Here is a 19974-nt window from a genome sequence, read left to right as displayed (position 1 = left end):
ACGACTTTCCGCGAGTCAACTGCGAATTGCAAGATACAAACGGGACAGTTCGCGATATTTTCCGGTTATTGGACGTTGTTTGCTCGCCTTGAGCTCACAATCGGCGCTTGTTTCGCCGTGTGCGCGCGTCAGACGACAGAAGCGAGGCTCCCCTGTATACAAACAAAACGCAGCGAGCTGCTGTCTTTTTTTTTTTTTAAGGTGGCACGTCAGAGAAGCTGCAAAAAAAACAACAGAACTCGATTCTCGTTCGGTAACTTCGCTATAACTCCGTGTCGGCCGCGTTGTCCGCGATGTGAATCACCGTAGAGCTTTGCCAGGAGTTAAACTCCATAACGCGTGCGAGCGAACATGAGAGAAGAGGACAGTTTGTTGTCAGGAAGGCGGCTCGTGGCAAGTGGACGAGGAGGTGAACATCCCTGCTGCTGCTGCTGCTGCTGCTGCTGCTGCCCCTACTCGACCGAGGAGAAAGGAGCAATTGCGACCCAGAAGGGCGACCTGAGGCCTCCTGGTCAATTGTCCGTCTCCAAGTAGTAAAACACCGGACTTCGTGCACAATATGGAGACGGTGGGGAAATTTGAGTTCAGTCGGAAGGACCTGATAGGACATGGCGCATTTGCTGTCGTCTTCAAAGGCAGACACCGAGAGGTGAGTGTTTTCCTTGTCTACTATTAATTAAAAAAAAATATATATACATACTATTGCAAAAAGGAAATGAAAGGTCGCTTGAATGGTTCGGTTGTAATATTAGCCGTGAATCGCATTTTATTGGCCATCTGGTGTGTTTGTTATCATTGTACGGCCTTAAGAGGCCTGGGCTCACGAAACAGGATGTTCCTTACATTAACACAGTTAATGGATGAAATACTCATTTTGAAATACTTATTTTGTAATGAATGCGACCTTTTTTTAAATGCATGGATTATTACTCAGTGAGGGTCTTTATTTTTCGGCTGGTTTCGGCAGACGCTGCACATCCATAATCCTGTTAAATTTGAATGTAGAGCAGCAGACTATTATTGTTTCCATAAGAAGGCTCCACACTGAGACCATTGATGAACAAGTGGTAACATGCCCTAGGCCTGTAATGAAAGGGCTTCTGATGCACACTGGTAATACAATATATCACATTAGCTAAGACAGCTAATACACATAGGGTAAATGTAGGCCTGAAGCATCTGTGTGGCTTTATTAGTAAATAGGCAGATCAGTTTCATCTATAATAGAGGATAATGGCATCTTAGAACACATATGTATACATAATACAACACATTCAAATATGCTGTCAGGTCAGAAAATGCAGGACAAGGGAGCTGCATTACATTGTAGGAAATTAGGTAAGTACAAAGTCACCGACTGCTCTACAAAACTATCTCAGTAAGCAGACATTTTGGAAAGTCAACACATTTTTCTGTGTGTCCTGAAACATACTGCCACTTGCACTGTAGTGCAATGACAGGTAGCTCTTCATAAGCATACAACGATGCAGTGCAACACATTTCTACATTGCATCCGTCCTAAAGTGTAATGTTTCCTTCTAGAAACACGACTGGGAGGTGGCGGTAAAGTGCATCAACAAGAAGAACTTGGCCAAATCCCAGACACTGTTGGGGAAAGAGATTAAAATACTCAAGGTAAGTCGGAAGCTCTCAAAAGCATTCTTTCCAATTATTAGATTACTGTTTATTATAATGAACACGTGCAGTAAAACAAGGAGGTGTTTGTTTGCTATTTACAAAGTGTTATAAAGCGTTTATTAGATCATTTGGTCAGTGGTGTGGTAATAAACAATTTGTGTCTAGAGCTGGAAAGATGCCATATTTCAGAGTGAAATACGAGCACTAGTTATCATGGTAACAAGATCATCATGTCATAGTGAAAGTAAATGTTGAGTTTTCTGCAAACCTCATGGCTGCACAAGTCAAATGAATCAGCTATTTCAAGTTAAACATGTAAAAAAAACGATGAGGCGTGCACCATCCAAATGTAGATTTTCTTCTTCTGTCATTTCTGCAGGAGCTGAAACACGAGAACATCGTGGCATTACTGGACTTTCAGGTATGTAAAACAACACTGGCGGTTATCTGGGCCATGTCAGGATCAGGCCGATTGAACCGTGTCAATGCTTCTGTTTACATACGTCGCTATCGCACCTCTTACCCGTCCCAGTTTCTCCCCCCCCCCCCCATCGGTCTACGCTCACGGAAATAGAGCAGATGGGCTTGTTGGGTGCGTCTGTTTCCAGATGACCCACTTCGTTCTCACGCAGATTGAATAGTCTTGTTTTCCCCCTACTTGTTAAATGAGGCTTTGCTACATTTGTTTGTCTTTCTGTTTGATCTTGTCGAGGCATGTTTTCCCATGTACGGCAAATCCCTGTAAAAGTTTCAGTAAATACTTCTGCCTTTTGTGAGCTCGGGGCTTTCGGTGATTTGTCTGTATCTCTGCTCGTTTGCAAAGAGATACGTCGCCAAACTTTTCCCAGGCCCAAAGCCGTGGGTCTAGACCAGGTGTTGTTGTTTGTGCCACACGCGGCCCGTGCACGTACACGTGTTTTTCAGATACCAGAAACTAACTTCTCGGCTCAGTGCCCACGCTAACCGGGGCGTCGCACCGTACGGCGAGTGAGAATCCACAGCCGCGTTCTTTCGCCTGAAGCCCACGAACCGCGTCGTGAGCTCACCGCGACAGCACCTGCTGGAGAAATTCAGACAGCACTGACACGAAGACGCATCTCAACTCGCCATGTGTTTCTTTTGTCTTTTTGGTCCCGTTGGCTGCCACCTGGTTCAAAACATCTCGTGTTGCCATTATTCTCGTCGTGCCATCTGACGACACTGCGTTTCTGCACAATGACGCGTGTTGTATTTTTTTTATCCAATATGAAATCTCATAATGAAAACTGCTTTTTAATGAACTCTGGATGAATACAAATACGGTCAGGCCTCGTCACCTGACCCGGAGATGTGTTTTATTGATTGAAGTTGGAACTTTGGTACCAAAATTGTTTTGTCAGAGGCCGTAGTCATCATCTAAAGGGGAGTCCTACCATCCAGCTGTCTGATTAGGGCAGTACGGAAACCAAACACGGGACACCAGAGAAATACATTCACTTTGCTTTCAATTTTGATCTGTTTGTGTTCTCCAAAGTGATTTAAAGATTAGTTAATAATCATAATGTTCTAGATTAATTCTCGAATTACAGGCAAAAACTAGCGTGAGGGTCACACGGCTTTTGAGCAAGAGCGGAAACACCAAAACATTCTCTCCTTCCAGCTTCGCAAATGTAAAGATTTGCTGCTCTCTTATATATTTATCAAGAGAGTAATTGGAATATTCAGCGATAATGCAAGTAATCCTTATTTGCAGACCCGATGTAATGTTTCATTTAAATACACATTTTCCTGTGCCCTCTTTGTTATTTCAAAGCAAGTCACAGCGCGAGATGAAAAACGTCCCCTTCAATGCGACGCCAGACAATCTTATCTCACTGAAAGTTTGGTGCTGCTGCACCACGCTTCTGCCGGAGAGACAGCCGGTGGAAACCAGATGGTTGTCTCTCTCTCTCTCTCTCTTTACTGACTGGTCGGTCGGTTTGCCCTCCGGCTTCAATAAAGCCAAAGACAACCAGTTTCAAAAGGCCCGACTCGGCTGAACTATAGAAAGCAGCCGGGCCTCTGACTGCTAGATTCAACAAGATACTGAGCTGAGGTCAGAGTGAAAGTCCGCAGTCATCTGTTGCCATGTGATAAGCAGGCAGCACTGTGTTTTCTTTTTCACGACGTGTGCCTCTCAGACAGGTTTAGAGAGGCTGAGAGGGGAGATAGTAGAGGGAAATAGATAACGGATGTTAGAAAAGTTGTTTAGAACTCTGAATCCCCCAAATAGAAAATAAAAACAAAATGGGTCTGTTTATGTAGACGACTACTTATAGCAATGCTTTAATTTGCTCTCTTCTTTCCTGTATCTTTCTCAAGAATCTTCAGTCCATCCGCTATATATTTTTGCAACCTATTTAGGCAAATTTGTATGTTCCTCCAATCCGGATCCCCCAGCTCGGTTCGCTCAAACATAACAGCCACCTGTTCCTTCCTTTGTCTGCCACTAACATGTGTTTGTTTACACCCCCCCCACACTCTTATCTCTCCCCTCTTTAGGAAACTGCCAGCTCGGTGTACCTGGTAATGGAGGTAAGCTCGTTGCGATGTTTGGCTTTGTTTGCCGAGCGCTGTATGGTCTCGGCCTTTTTGCAGGCAGCGCTGACGAGGCCCCGGCTATAATTAGCTGTGTCCTCAGGCATCAAGAGGGGGGGGGGGGGTGGCCACTGGTTAACGTCCAAATGCTGCTAGATGTTTTACAGTGGCTTGCTACTGTTTCCCTTGATCCATAGGTAGTGTAATGTTTGTGAATCTTGTTTCTACTACTTCACTTTATGAGTGCTTTGGCCTCTGCACTGATGCTCAAATGTAATTCAAATGTCTCATTCCTGTCATGCTAGCTCTCCAGACATCACAATCGGCCGTTTCGGTCTTTCAGAGTGCACGTCAACTGCTATTTGTGTTGAGTTTTTTTTTTTTTTTTTTAATGTGCGTTGTACGGACACGTGCAATATTGTGCTCGCACATTCAGGCCAGCCGAGCAGAAGCGCTCGCTCAGACACAACTTCAACACAAGTGACACTTGCTCGCCAGAGGCACCCGATCTCAAAATGCAGCGTTCACAGTCACGACGAATACGGAGCGCTGCAGGGGAATCTGAAAAAAATGGTTTGGAATGTGACTAAGCAGAAAAAATATATATATTTATTTATATTAATGTGCATCCCCGTTAGCTTCCAGTGTCCCCGGGGCCCCACATAAAGTAATAAAACAGCAATTAAACATCACACTGCATTAGTGAAAAGACAAAACCGTGACATTTAGTAAATGTTGTCTATATATATATATATAGAATCTTAATTTGTTGATGCTTATCTCTGTGTCTTGGGGAAAGGAAATGACTGAGGCAGCCTTTCATAACACACCTTGTCCTTTCCTGGATTCATTCATATTGATGAGAGCATGGTTATAAATTTGTAAAGGCATCACTCTCCAGCAAATCCTTGCTCTGATCTCTTTCGCTTTCTAGTCCCCTCAGAGGCAGGCTGATATCAGAGACTCCTTCACTATGGTTACACTCCAGCCTCTGTTTTACCTGTGTGTCCTAATGTTATTCCTTTTCATCTCTCCTTCTTTCATCCTCTCCCCCTCCTTGTCTCTCTCTCTCTCTCTCTCTCTAACCCTAGTACTGCAATGGGGGAGACCTCGCTGACTACTTACACTGTAAGTGCAACAAATCATCTGCTAAAAGCTGTAGGTGCTTCTCAGTAGAAAACAAACAAACAGTGGACCTGATGTTGAAATGTCGTCTTTGTTGCTCGGTGACGAGAGAGGGAGAGTCCTCGCTCGTCCCTGAAAGCCTCTCTTTATTTCTAAAAGCCAATATCACAAATCATAACACGAACAATTTCTGACAGTGGAATAATCTTAAATTTCTGGGTTTTTTAAATCGCTAAAGCAACCACTAAAAGGCATTTAAATCACAAAATGAAGCAAATATTCTTGGAGTCCCAGGATGAGGATCTTTGGATAGGAGCTGCCGGTTAAGACTATGATTAGTAGAAGAGGAAGAATTATTTCTCAGCTCTGTTAAATCTACCAAGAAGATTGAAAGAGTGCAAATAAAAGGGAAACAATTTAACAGTGAAATATACGCCCCCAAGGCTGCCATTCAGGTCACTCCTCTGTTGTTGTTTTTAGGTTTCCTGTTTGACCACAGGAAGCTGCCTTCATATCTGGGGCCCTGAAGACAGATTTGGTGCTTCAGTATCAGCTTCAGGCTTAAAAATAGACTTTAACGTGCGGTGTAATAAAACCACATGGAAGCGTCCCGCCTGTATTTGAGAAATATATCGCATACATACAGTACACCGCCTCTTATGAATATGCTTTTTATTCATTGCTATGCTAACAAACCTGGTCATTAAAATAAAGTCTGTAACAGGTTTGCCACATCTCATAAACTGCAGGGGCTCTTAACAGCCAGTGCACTCAACTCGTCTGAGGTGGGCCTTTATCTGTCAACGTGGGCAGTCTGGGAAATAAAACATCCAGCCGTTTGCAGACTAATTATAGCTCGAGCTGCTAACTTTGTCTGCCAGGTACAAATAGTCTAAATAGAGGACCTGTTTCAGTAATAGTCTTTCCCTCTCTGGTTCTCTGGTTTTGGATCCTCTACCCACTTTGGGCAATGAACAAAACTTTTTTTTTTTTTTCCTGGTCCAAGTTAAGCCTGAGTCTGGCTTTACAGGAAGGGAGGCGGACCCAGAGAGACATTCAAGACAAGGGAGGGACTCACACATAGAACCATGTTGTACCACCGTGAGGTGAGGGGAGTGATTGGAGGGAAGGAAGAGACCGGGAGGGGGGGGGCAGGAGGTGATGTCACAGAACAGAGAGGGAAAAATACACCTTACAGATATTTTTATGAAATTAGAAAATCTATGAAAGAAGGTTATTCAGTCCCAATCTGTCTTCTACACCCCCAACATGAATCAATAAACCACGGTGTACACCCAGTGTACCAAAGTGAACCTTGTTTCTCTGCAGCCAAGGGCACGCTGAGTGAGGACACCATTCGGGTTTTCCTGCAGCAGATCGCGGGGGCCATGAGGGTCCTACAGGGCAAAGGCATAATCCACAGGGACCTCAAGCCCCAGAACATCCTGCTCTCCTACCCACCGGGACGCAAGTCTCACTCCAACAACACCTGCATCAAGATCGGTAGGTTTCGATGGCGCGAGAGCCTGCGAGCATGTGCACGTGGCGGGATGGCACGTGTGTGTAGTGTGTTCTTGAGATTTTAAAACGTGGCAGAACTTTGTCTAAACCCAGTAGTATCTATTGATTAATATAGGCAAACAAGTTTATAGAGTCAAGAAAGAAAAAGAGCAAAACATTTGAACAATTCAGACATAAGACCAAATCTTGTGGGTTTAAATTAAGATTATATATTTAAACACTAGACCCTCTGTGGACAAAACCAAACCTTGTTGAGTCTCATGATGCAGCACATTGGAAACCCCTACGCTGTAATCCAGCTCCTTGCAGAGAGTAGTAACAGGACCTTTACTTCTGAATTCCCCAGTTGATTCCACTAAAATAATAACTCTAAACTGGTTCCAGGAAATTGATTAGATTATATATATATATATATATATATATATATATATATATATATATAGAATTTCACATTTTCCCTCCACACTGTTGGCAGTCTTCCTCTGATAAACACTGTTGGAAAAACAAATACCAAGAAAGTAAAAACCCCATCCACAGATACTCGAAGTATGTTTCGAGTCTGGCTCATTTGACCATAAACAATGAAGTTGGTTTCACAATAAGTAATCGGCCGTTTTGGAAGGTGTCACGACCAAGTACTGAGAGCGAGTTTGTGTTGTTCAGCTGTTTGGAAACTCCGCTAATCCTTAAGCCTATTAATTCCTGTTCACTCTGGAGAGAATTGATTGCCTCGTAGGAGTGAAGTCTGAGGCTCCCAGTCCCTGCAGAACGCTATTATCCTCACCACTCCGGGAAAACTGTCACAGTCACACTAACGAACGGCCTGTTCACACTCATTGTACCCACACGGATGCAGGTGCTGGCACACAAGCACATCCACGGTGCTTAAGGGATTACTGAAACATGTTGACTCGTTAAAAAGGGCTGTGTGCTCAAGGATATTAGGTATCATTGTTGAGGTTTGTTTTTTTTAATCTAATAATAGGAGTAATATAATGAGCTACACAGAGATTATTTGGAGTATTTAATTATATATATATATATATATATATATATATATATATAAGCACCAAACATTAGTGCTTTGTGATTGGCAAGTGTTTTATTAAACCATAACTCCCTGCGGGGGTGATAATGCTGCGTTCTCATCATACCAGTAATCACAGTGAAGCTGGTGAAGATCGGCCTCTCAACCATTATTGCTATTATGATTTATAGTTGTATAGGTTTTAAAAATAGATACTGTTCAGTTGGGAACCTGTAGGAGACAAAAGAAATGTAATTTTTAGAGCACTATGGATTTTTTTTTTCTTCCTGCAACCGTCTGCAGTTTTTCTTCTGGGAGTTCTTTTGTATTTTTTCTGATTTCATCAGTTTGAGTCTGAGCATTTGCACATTTTCTCTCCACAGCGGACTTTGGCTTTGCCCGGTACCTCCAGAGCAACATGATGGCGGCAACACTCTGTGGGTCCCCTATGTACATGGTAAGTCTCTAACACATAATACGGCATGAGTAATGCTAACTTAATCGTCTCATTCATTGTTCATCAAAGAGTTCCACTGAAGTGTCGCAATCTCACTATATTTTTTTCCTCTCTAGGCGCCTGAAGTCATTATGTCCCAAAACTATGACGCCAAAGCTGACTTGTGGAGTATAGGAACCATACTGTTTCAGTGTCTGATTGGAAAGGCTCCTTTTCAGGTAAACACGTTATCACAATGCATGTTTTTATTTGCAATATGACCCGCTTCCCTTCTCTAAAATATGGAAAACACATGCAGTAATTAAAAGTAGTCCATTAACACAAAACTATGCTGAATGATCCTTTTTACATGTTTTTTTTTTTTTAGAAACATCAGTTCAGTGTGTTTATTGAAAGTATTCAAACAGACTGTCTCTTCTCTCCAGATCATGTGAAAGATGAGGAAGAACCCAAAAACCCAGTAAAATTATGCCGTGAAAGATTAAACACATAACTTCTTTCATAACGACCTCGTCTAATCTGGCCGAGCAGCATTTCTGAAACTATTAGAGTAGCTTCACTCTTTGCTTTATTGACAGGCATTTCAAAACATGTGTCGTTACACAGGTGATTGAACCCAGAGCCAGGCACTGCTAATGACATCATCCTATCTGTGCAATGGCAGCATACTGTGCCATAAACGTGTATGATGTGTGTGTGTGTGTGTGTGTGTGCAGATGTACATACATTTGCAGACATTTAAATGTTTTCAACTATCTCTCTGACCTTTCGTCATTTTTAGGCGAGCAGTCCCCAGGACCTCCGGCTGTTCTATGAAAAAAACAAGACTCTCAGCCCCAAGTAAGGAGTTACAATGACCGCATATTAATGTTATGGTAAAAGGCAAAACATTAGTGAAGATAGTCGCTTTGTTCTGCATTAGTTTTATGGATTTTTACTTCTAAGAAATTAGAAACTTTGCTGCGATACATCTTCAGAACAGATTCCCCGATTAATAAACAGCGAAGCCCTGGCCTAAACTCTTCAGAGAGACCCAATTATATTTGACAATGTGTTGCTACAGTGCTATTAAAAATGGCCAATGCCAGCTGGGTTGTTTTAACAGTTGAACAGCAGTTGATTCACAACATTGTTAGAGATGACAAGCCCCCAACAAATCCCCAACATCCGAACCTAATTAACGTCTGTAAGGCTTCACATTTCAGTTTCTCACAGCTGCCTACTGAAACCACACGAAGGTTTTTCATTAATTCATTAATTATCTCAAGGGAATTTAGATAGATCTTTTATTTGGTTAGAGTATGAACATAAAAAAAAAGTAAACCAAGTGCAGCTCAAAGTGTTCCTGTATCTGTTCTGTATTGGCAGCATCCCCAGAGAGACTTCTAGCCATTTGAGGCACCTGCTGTTGGGTCTGCTGCAGCGCAACCACAAGGACCGCATGGACTTCGGTTAGTGAACATCAAGTACAGGAAAACGAATGAAACGGTCGACTATGTGGCGTTGATGCAGACCTAACTTCCTAATGTAGCATTTTATAAATGCTTATCTAGTCCCGTTATCCAGACAACAGATGTAACAAGTATTTCTGTGTACGTCTGCATCTATGAACTGTAAGCACAGTACTGTACTGACCTGTCGCTCCGCTCCACTACCTCCCACTGAATCTCTTTCTTCTTCTTCTGCTGTTGTTGGTAGATGAGTTTTTTTGTCATCCGTTCCTGGAGGCTAGCTCATCCCTGAAAAAGAGTAAGTAAGAATAAACAGTACACGTCTTAATAAAGCTAGGTTGGATAATTGTCAGTAATACATGAGTGCAGGACTATAGCTGTATTGTATATGATGCGTGTATATATGGGCTTTTCTCAAACCGCCTTGTGCGTATCCTTCAGTTGTCTTAACAAGTGTTTTGCATTTGGTCGCAGCGACTCCTACTGCGTCCATGACCTGCCTCCCAAGCTCTGCATCAGCCAGCTCTTGTAGCAGCTCTTCCACCTCTCACCTCGCCTCTCCACCGGTTTGTGTTTATTATTTCTCTTTCGCTGTTTCCTTTGTGCTTTCTTTCTTGGTTTGCCGACTGCTTTCTCTCTCCCCCCCGTGCCCGCAGCAGTCTCTTGCTGAGGGTCAGCACTTGCGTGCCAAAGCTCTGGCCTCCCCTACCCAGGAGGCTACTGGTTTACTCCTCAAGGACTCCTCTGGCGGGGGTGGCAGCAGCAAGAACTCCTCCTCCTGTGACACAGATGACTTTGTCATGGTGCCTGCTCACATCACCAGTAAGAAAAAAGAAAAATTCGACCTAAATATCAAATCCCTCTGTCAAATGCCACCTTGGTGAAGTCATATTTTATTTCATAGTTTTTATGTGGCATTAATAGCATTTCATAAGCTGGAGCTGTACTCCATCATGCTTTTTCTCAGTCTCTTTTCTGATTTATTTTTCCTGGTTTTGCAGCGGGTGAGCTGACATGTGAGAGTAAAGTGCTGCAGGACAGCCTGATGAACAGCGGGTAAGACGCAAGGATTGGTTACCCATAGACTGCCGTTACCTGTGTTACACTAATTTAATGTAGTAGTGTAACAGTGTTAAAGACCACCGCTGGTAGAGGAGGATAACCGACTATCCCTAATTCAATATACAGTAAAAGTGAGAGCATGTTGTATTCCTCTTCAAAATGGCAGCTCGATAAAGTCCTCATGACGTGTGTCTCCCCTTTAATCAGCTCTCTTCTGGCTTCTGCTGGCCTGTGCAGCCAAGTCAAAACCCCACCACACTCCCCTTCCTGCAGTGGGTCTCCAAGTCCTGTCAGGTAACGCCCTCACAGCTATATGTCTGGTTGTGGTGAACGATATAGAAATAGTTGGTGGAAGAGGAAGAAATTGCCAAAGTAGCTGGTACGGTAGATTAATACACGTCTTTAATTAACCTCACCTCAAACATACTATGTAATGTTGTATTAACAGAATGTCTCTATTGCAAAATATGTGGAGAACTCATTCATGTTGAAAGTGTTAAACTTGTCTGTGTCCACACACACACACACACACTAAGCCTCTCATCGCTCAACTGTTTGCCTTGGCACACTCTGTTCTTCTCACTGTTGTTGGCAGGCCCGGTGAATTCTCGGGAAGTATCTATGGGGGTAGCTATGGCAACCACGGACAGTCGTTGCCCATCCCAGTCCCCTCCCAGGTCCACAACTACCAGCGCATGGAGCAGAATCTCCATTGTACCAAACCGGATGGCTCACCCCGGTCCGTGTCACCGTTGCTAGTGTAAATGTGTATTTTTAAAAACATTTTTTTTACATTTCTTTAATTGACTGCGGTGACTCATGAACATTGTGTTATTTAGGCTGTCCCCACCTGTGCGGCGTTGCAGCAGCGGGAGCTCGTTGGGCTTCGCTCGGACCGGGCCTCCCCCCCTCTATGGGCAGGTGGCAGTCGCCACCAATCGTAGGCTTTCCCTGGGGGGCGCCAGACCTTTCCAGCTCTCCCTGCAAGGTACCTTCAGAGGCTGCTCTTCACTTTGTAAACCACTTTCACAAATGCACATCCCAGCTTGCTCTATACGATTTAACCAAAGAGGGATTGTGTGTATATATATATATATATTTAAAAAGCAAATAATGAAACATAACAAATTATTATAAAGTAATTAGGTGCAGCCCTATAAAGTCAATTGGCTTGTCACAAAGAGGGAACTACTTTTGTGGTTAGTATTTGCCAATGTTTCTCTGAGCCAGTTCATTACTTTTGAAAGTCATTGGTTGAGACAATGAACCAACCTCCTACGCACACAAACACACTCCTTCTCACCACCGCCTGCTCTCTACTCGTCTGTGCCTCGTGCTGGCACAGTCCCTTAGCTGTCTGGACGTCCAGCATGGCAGCGTGGGAGTTAGGCAGGACTTCTCTGCAGTCTCTCCGGTGGATCTCTCGTCTTGTTGTCTTGTCTGACATTGAATATCGCGGATGCCACCTGCTGTCTAAAAGCAGAAACAATGTGACCTCTGTCTTCTGTCCTACACAGCTCCTCAGCACAGTGAATCCCGGCCGACTGCTCAGCAGCACCCACAGCCGACGGGCCTGGGCACACGGCTCCACAGCGCCCCCTGCTTGTCGGAGTGCGCCAGTGGCGGCGGCGGCAGCGGAGGCAAGCAAAAGATCAGGAAACAGCACTCTGACCCGCTGGTGGCCCCCTCAGCATGTCTGAAGGCTCTCCGCCCTCTACACTCTTCCCCCAGACTCAGTGAGCTGATGCAGCGTAGCCCCCTCCCCACAATCCTCGGCTCCCCTTCCAGGGTGAGTCAGCAGAGTGAGAAGAAATGTGTGTGTGTGCGCGCTTAATTCTCTGGAGGTACACAGAGCAAAAAAAGACTACCAAAGCAGTTATAACAAACCTGTGGTACTTCTCCTCCTCCCCCTCTTGTCGCTGTCCTCAGGCCATCCCTCCGTTTGAATTCCCCAAGCCTCCTAGCTCTCCAAACATCATGACCTTCCTGACACAACAAGGATTGGTCATCGGCAGCAGGACTGCTCCGGCGGAGCTCAGAGACGCAGGACAACAAGTGCTGACACAGGTTATCCAGCCGGCCCACTGCATCCACAGACTGAGCGATGATACCAAGAGCTTTGGAAGGTTAGCTTATTGTTTTTGTTTTCTGTGTGTTGTGCTTATCACGCTGATGCTGTGCGTCGAGGAGGAATTGTCAGATATCAGATACAGGATAGACTGGAGTGCCATATATATATATATATATATATATATATCATGTCTTTTCGGAGCAGGTCTCAGAGTGCAAGTCGTCTGTCGGACATGCTGCTGATGGCTGCATTTGGACCAGGTGGACCCGTGGGTGACCGAGGCAGCACGGAGAACTTGCCCTCTGAAAAAACCATCGACATAACAGGTTTGAATTCTTTGAGTTTAGTAGTTCTCTGTATTTATTGGAAAATAAAAAAGGTCAATGATGTATATATATATCGAGCCCGACCTCCACTCGTCGCTCTTTTCTGCCCTCTAGTGCCCCCGGGTGGTGGGGGAGGTCTTGCCCCTGGCTCGATCAGCCCTGCTCAGGTGGTCTTCACTGTGGGCTCTCCTCCCAGCGGCAGAACCCCACCTCATGCCTCCAGACAGAGGAAATACTCAGGTAGCTCATGCACATTCTAACACAAACACATGCAAGTCATTTGTCTCCCCACATCCCCGTCTGCAAGCTGCCCGGAATCAAATTCCACTTACGCAGCAGCGTTACGCTCTGCACATCATAAAACATAGAGCACTGGGAAGATATTGCTTTCATTTTCCATGATGTGGAAACTTAATTAAATGTTATGGAGGCGAGCATAAAAGGTTGATTTTATTTAATTTTTTTCATTAAACCCATCTGTGGAGAGATGTAGCCACATTTAGGGAGTAATAACCCAAATTGCATTTTTATCAAACACACAATTTTCCAATTGGTAATTGGAGTTCAGTGCATTTAAGAGAAGAGAAAAATGAATGTAGCTGCTGGCAGATGTTGATCATTAACTGGAACGAATCTCTGCTCAATACAGTGGTCATTAGGGTGGAAGCCGAAAGCGGAAAAACATAGCATTCGATGCAAAAAAAACAAGAAAAATGTATGTATTAAATACATTTTCTCTTTTTCTGACTCCTGCAGGCTCGTTCACTTCCATCAGCCCCGCAGGCTCCTTCACAAGCCGCTACCCCCAGACAGCCACCTATCTGGATGGCTTTGAGGCTCCTTCCAGTCCTCGCTACAGTTTCACTGATCCCATCACAGCCAACATGGGCGGCCCTGTAACCTTCGAGGCTCCCGAGCTGCCCGAGGAGACGCTGATGGAGGTGAGAAGCAGGTTTCATACACGGCTCAAGAAAAGCAAAGGAGAAAGGAGTCGTCCCTGAGAACCTGTGTATTCTGTGTATTTCTGCAGCAATTACTTCTTTGTTGTGTACATCAATCAGGGGTTCATTCTCACAAAACCTCGATATGAATAATCCCCTCTTGACAGTGTAAAAAATGTAAAAAATGTAACAAGAGAGCATAGTGTAGTTGAGAGGGTCATCGTGGTAAATTAGCCTAATGTGGCTTCTGAGTGGAATAATGGTGTTCTCCTGTTAATGCTTGCGTTCATTTCACTAATGCAGCCTAAATGCGACATTGCAGTCTGGTGCCCTCTTCTTCTAAATCATATCACTGAAATATTTCCGTTTCTCTGTCTCTCTTTCTTCCCGACTCTTGTCGGAGGGCAGCAGGAGCATACAGACACTGTGCAGAGCCTGCGCTTCACGTTGGATTTCGCCCGCTGTCTGATGGAGGTCGCCGGAGCCTGTGGGGTGGCGGCGTTGGGGGAGCAGGAAGACATGTCTCATCCCTCCCTCTTTCAGCAGCAGAGCCTGGTAGCAGATCAGATAAGCTCGCTGAGCCGAGAGTGGAGGTAAGGCCGTAGCAACCGGCTATCGCTGTGAGTCCTTGTGGACGGCCGTGATACTGTTGATCCAATCTGGATACAAAAAAATATTTCAATGTGGATCTGAAAGTAACCTTGGGGACAAGGATTTGTCAAGTCAGACTTTCACGTTGCGGCTCGCAGATGTGTAGAACCTGCTCATGGCTATATGTCAACATTCATGCTGCTTGGTATGAAGAGATTTCTATGCTTGAATGCATTTTTTATTTTGCACAAGACATAAATATGATAAGTCAGGGAGAAGAGGAGGAGATGTCATGCCTTCTAACATTCGTGGAAACACACTCGGGAGATATTGTCTGCACCACAGCCAGTGGGTTAGACTTTTTTGATGCATAATTGCCCATAAACCTGCTATACAAATCGATCGTACAGATGTTTCGCTAACTTTCACAATTGAACACCAACATTGTATTGTTTGTAGTCTCATTTTTCAATTTGAGTTTTAAGTAGTGTGTGTGTGTGTGTGTGTGTGTGTGTGTGTGTGTGTGTGTGTGTGTGTGTGTGTGTGTGTGTGTGTGTGTGTGTGTGTGTGTGTGTGTGTGTGTGTGTGTGTGTGTGTGTGTGTGTGTGTGTGTGTCTCTCCTCAGTCATGCGGAACAGCTGGTTCTCTACCTTAAGACTGCAGACCTCTTGTCCACTGCCTTACACACAGCCATGGAGCGAGTTAAACAGGGCAAACTCTACCCATCCTCGACAGTCAAACAAAGTACGAGCCATTTCATTCTTTTTAATGAGGATGGTCGTGTTAAGGCGTCTAATATGAAACAGAATGCACGATGAGTTTCCTGGCAGCGTATTCAAATACTTATTTTCTGCCCGCGTACAGTAGTGAGGAGGCTGAACGAGCTGTACAAGTCCAGTGTGGCGTCCTGTCGCTCACTCAGCACCCGTCTGGAGCGCTTCTTTTCCAGGAAGCACCGCTTAATGGACCAAATCACCTCCATCACAGCTGAGCGGCTGCTGTTCAGCCACACTGTGCAGATGGTAAGCCAGGGGGGGAATTAGACAGTTGGTATGCAGAGGAGCAGATGACGGTTATTGACCAGCAGGCCAAAGAGTACGTGTGGGCATCCAGCAAAGAATTAAACAACCTGAGCGCATGTTTGGCAACATTTTTAAACTTAGGCTCCAAGCAGTTTCTCTCAAATTGTTGCTTCATGGCCACAGCAACATTGTATGTTATATAAATGGCTTAAAGGTCGTGTTTGTATTTGTATACTTGCTCAGGAAAGAGTACCACACAACGCATGGGCAACTAAATCTGTTAAAGGATGTCGGTGTTTTAATCAAAAACTAAAATACAACATATTATAGATTGACTTGAGCCTCCTGGTGTCGTCTCAGGTTCAGACCGCTGCACTGGACGAGATGTTCCACCAGGGCGAAGCGTCCGTCCTGCGGTACCATAAAGCGCTGCTGCTGATGGAGGGCCTGTCTCTGCTGCTCACTGAGCAGGACGACCTCCTCAGTGTGAGCAAATGTAAGTATGTGGCTCAGCTCATCTCGCAAAGAGAAGGGACTCAGCAGCACAGTTCGTTGTGCGATGTTCCTGCAGCTAAAAGAAATGTGGGGTTATATATTTGAAACAATTTTGCTATTTAGATGTTCCATCTATAAAATAATATTAAAATGCATATTTCTGCCAGTTCATCACAGAGCTAATGCACTAAAGCCCACGCTAACACAGCATGGATATGACTTGTTATGCTCACCCACCCACTTCTTCTTTCCCTCTTTTTGTATGCAGGTAAAGAGTGCATCGAACGCCGCCTCACAGCTTTGCAGTCGGGTCTCTGCGTTTGACAGCTCCGGCACCGCTCCTTGAGTGTGGCTATGATGTCAGTCATCTGCACCCTGCGCCATTACCAACAAACCAAATCTCCACCCACATCTCATGGTTTTGACTTTTAACACTAGAAAACCACAAGGCTTTTGCAGTTTGAACTTCACCGCCGGGGCTTGTGCTCTCTAAACGGCTTGTTATTCATCCCGAGTTCTGGACAGTGGCAGCGACTTCTCCAGCACTGAACTCGTGCCAGTGTTGTACACGAAGCACTTGTGCTGTGAAAAGAATGTCTGCGCTCTCGTCTATGCGAGTAGGACTTTGCTCCCGGCACACTGAAAAGGGCATTTTTTTTTTGCCAAGAAGGAAGATTCCTCTCACCAGGCGTAGCACCTGCAGGAGTAGATATTGCCAAGTGGTCACATACCCACATAAAATACCTAACTAAACATAAACAGATAGCGATAAGATGGACAAATATCCGCTTGTAGACAACATTGTTATCTTTTACCAAGAGCAGTAGCTGGAGGGAAAGTACCTGCTGTACACTTGCATACAGTAAGGACGTGTGCTGATGAAGGAGCGGGAATGTCCAAGTATCAATCCCATCAACTATGTGTTCGTCTTAACCCCGTTGTTTGCGTTCCTGGGTTTCTTTATTTCTGGTATTTACCTAATTGTTACTTCCTCGCTGAAAGGAAGTTTAAAAAGCAATGCTTACAGCTTGTTTGGAAGCACATGCAAGCACTATTGCAAAAAAAAAAAAAAAAAACTGTTGCCGAAATTCTATTTAGTTTTGTTTTGGTGTTTTATTTTAGATTACTGTAGGTAAAAAAAAAAGATCTGTGTGTTTGTCACTTTACTGATTCTAAACTTGCTTAATGTTAAAGGCCGCGTTCCATCATTGAACCCGTGGTGGAGGAGGGGTTTGGTCTTTTTTTAAATGGTGGCTGGTATTAAAGCAGCAGACAGAAAATGGGTCCAGAAAACACTCACTAACCCACTGCTAAATGCAAAAAGATAGCTTTTAATTCAACAGGCCCTGAAACTGGTCTGTGAGCAATCCCTGGTTGCAATCATGTTGAATATGCTGCAATAACCTGGGATGTATTCCTCAGTGGTACAGAAGCCCGGGTGCTGCAGTTGCCTGGTAATGTCTTCACATGATTCCATATTCTGTCCGATCATCATATGTTATCAACCAATCATGTTAGAGTCGAGCAAGTTTAATCAAAAATTTGAATGTAGGGCTGACGGAAGAGGAACAGCGTTAATATCAACCCAATGTTGCTCAGATGGATCCCGGGATTAACGTCTGAATGTTTTTGCACTGTTGAAGTACTGTATGGGGATGATCTTGAGTGGAACAAGTTAAAACGTGTCCAGTTGTTCTATATACCCTCGACATATTTGCTTATTTAGAGAATTCTGTTCCTGGCTTTTTATTGCAGTTCAGTTGCATTATAGTTGCTGTCAAAAGGCAACGTGTGTTAGATGTGAGGCTGCTGACGAAGAGAGGTGGTATAAGCTATGAAACCGTAGAAAGATTTCTTTAAGAAGAAAAAGGAAAAATCTAAAAAGAAATTGCTTTACACTGAAAAATGACTTGCGTTGACTGTAGTTAGTGGGTTGCCATTATGTTTGTTTTGAAAAGTGACCGGTTGATTTGCAGTGCTAGTTTAAAAATGTGTATTTTACCTGAAATATTTGTGTATCGTTTACCTTAGCCATATATCTCAACAGGATCCCTTTTACTCCCCTTACATTTTGGGCCAATGAGAAGGGTCAACTTCTCCTTTTGGGTTGCTGTCAAAGAGAAGTTTGCGTGCATGCATGCATGCATGCAAGTGTGAAGTGATGTTTAATGTATTAATGGACAGTGACGTTGCTCTGCAACAAGATGTGAATGATTTAGATTTTGACTCCAGTTGATTGTCTGGATGTGGTTCAACAATATCGGATGAAAATCAGCGGTTCCTCTGGTGTAACCGACTTCCTTTTGCCCCGAGGTGTATTTTCCTTTTTTAAGTTAATTAACACGGCGACTCTTATGTGCACCCGAGAGCATATTTTGGAACAGGTTGTTGATGTATGGTGAGGGCTGAAGATAGTTTACGCTGAGATTGTTGAAGCCAGTATAGTAGCACTGTCAGCGGAACAGAATGGAGGAACTAATATGATATGAATATACATCATTTTTATTAGTTGTTTTTTTTTGTCTTTTGTCAGCTTTCTTTTCTACCGAGAGCGCTCTGCGAGTGTGCAATGTTTGTTAGAGTGAACATTCCTAATATCGACTCATCCACAGCCTCTCTTGTCTCTTACACGTGCTGTTCTGTCGGTATGTGGTGGCGATGTCTCAAAAGAAAGGGATGACGTCTCACCTTTATAAAACTGATGCATGTCTCACTTTTTATTGTTCCCTACAATCATTGCTACTGGCCATTTTAATGATAAGTATCGGTGGACAGAGTCAAAAGATCATTTGTGCAGCTGTTGAAGTAATATAAAACAGCAGGGTGGTGTATTAAGTGCAGAGCTAGTGCCCTTTGACAAGCATGTGTCCACTCTGCTGAAGTGTCCTTGAGCAAAATGCTTAGTCCCCACGAGCTTCAGGGCTACTGTTCGAAGTATCACGTAAAGATATAATGTAGTGTGTGAACTCCCATAATATATCTGTCATTGATTTAGATTATTCTTTCGTATGTTTGCTAAGAACCTACGTACCTATGTTTTCATTTTTTGGATTTCAATCCAGTCATTCTGTATCGCCTGTAAATATTGTAAATTAAGTTATTGTTGTAGTGTATATGACGCTGCAGGAATGGAGAGAATGGCACCATACCACCAATACATTTCCAAAGAATAGGCCTTCTTCTGATCTTCCATATTGTCTCTTACTGTTGTCATATCTATGACAGACCCACTTTCTCAGTGTCCCTGTGTGTGTGTGTGAGAGATGTAACCTTTACTGTTTGAGAGTTGCAACATGAATAAAGTGAAAGGAAAGGTAATTTGTCTTAAGATGAAGTGGGTTTCCTTAATTTATATTTGACATCCACAAGGAATAGTTTTCCTCATTAGTCCCCATGGCTATGGAATAATGTTCAAGGGAGACTGGCAAGGCACGTCAGCCGCTACAGTCCTGCTGCTGACCCAGTAAACCCGCTGCTAGGACCAATTAAACCTGCGGATTTAACATTAAGTCTATTTAAAGGGACATACCAGCAGCTACAGTCCTGCTGCTGACCCAGTAAACCCGCTGCTAGGACCAATTCAACATGGGAATTAACATTAAGTCTATTTAAAGGAACATACCCGTGCTTTTGGCATAGTTTACACACTTCATTACAAGTCACATAAATTCAACATTACAGCTGGTAATTT

General features: G+C 43.9%; 1 protein-coding gene across 2 annotated transcripts; it reads left to right on the top strand.

The window, feature by feature from the left end:
- Nucleotides 1-19595, top strand: ulk1b (unc-51 like autophagy activating kinase 1). 2 transcript variants are annotated; one of them, XM_079178941.1, is made up of 27 exons: nt 1-649; nt 1543-1635; nt 2018-2059; nt 4159-4191; nt 5286-5322; nt 6649-6822; nt 8251-8324; nt 8441-8542; nt 9106-9164; nt 9693-9775; nt 10023-10073; nt 10250-10341; nt 10432-10597; nt 10777-10831; nt 11045-11131; nt 11433-11576; nt 11677-11825; nt 12355-12626; nt 12767-12963; nt 13113-13234; nt 13349-13474; nt 13991-14175; nt 14584-14768; nt 15392-15510; nt 15631-15788; nt 16149-16284; nt 16552-19595. In XM_079178941.1, exons 1-27 carry the CDS (start codon nt 560-562, stop codon nt 16605-16607), a joined length of 3087 nt encoding a protein of 1028 aa, XP_079035067.1. In that variant the 5' UTR covers nt 1-559; the 3' UTR covers nt 16608-19595. The 2 variants fall into 2 exon arrangements, with proteins under 2 accessions (XP_079035067.1, XP_079035066.1); XM_079178940.1 differs by having other exon boundaries at nt 11433-11597.
- The last annotated feature ends 379 nt before the right edge of the window (nt 19596-19974 follow it).

The sequence above is a fragment of the Pholis gunnellus genome, assembly GCF_910591455.1.
Source record: "Pholis gunnellus genome assembly, chromosome: 18".
Lineage (NCBI taxonomy): Eukaryota > Metazoa > Chordata > Actinopteri > Perciformes > Pholidae > Pholis > Pholis gunnellus.
Note: the sequence above shows the minus strand (reverse complement) of the source record. Positions and strands in the feature narration are given on the sequence as shown.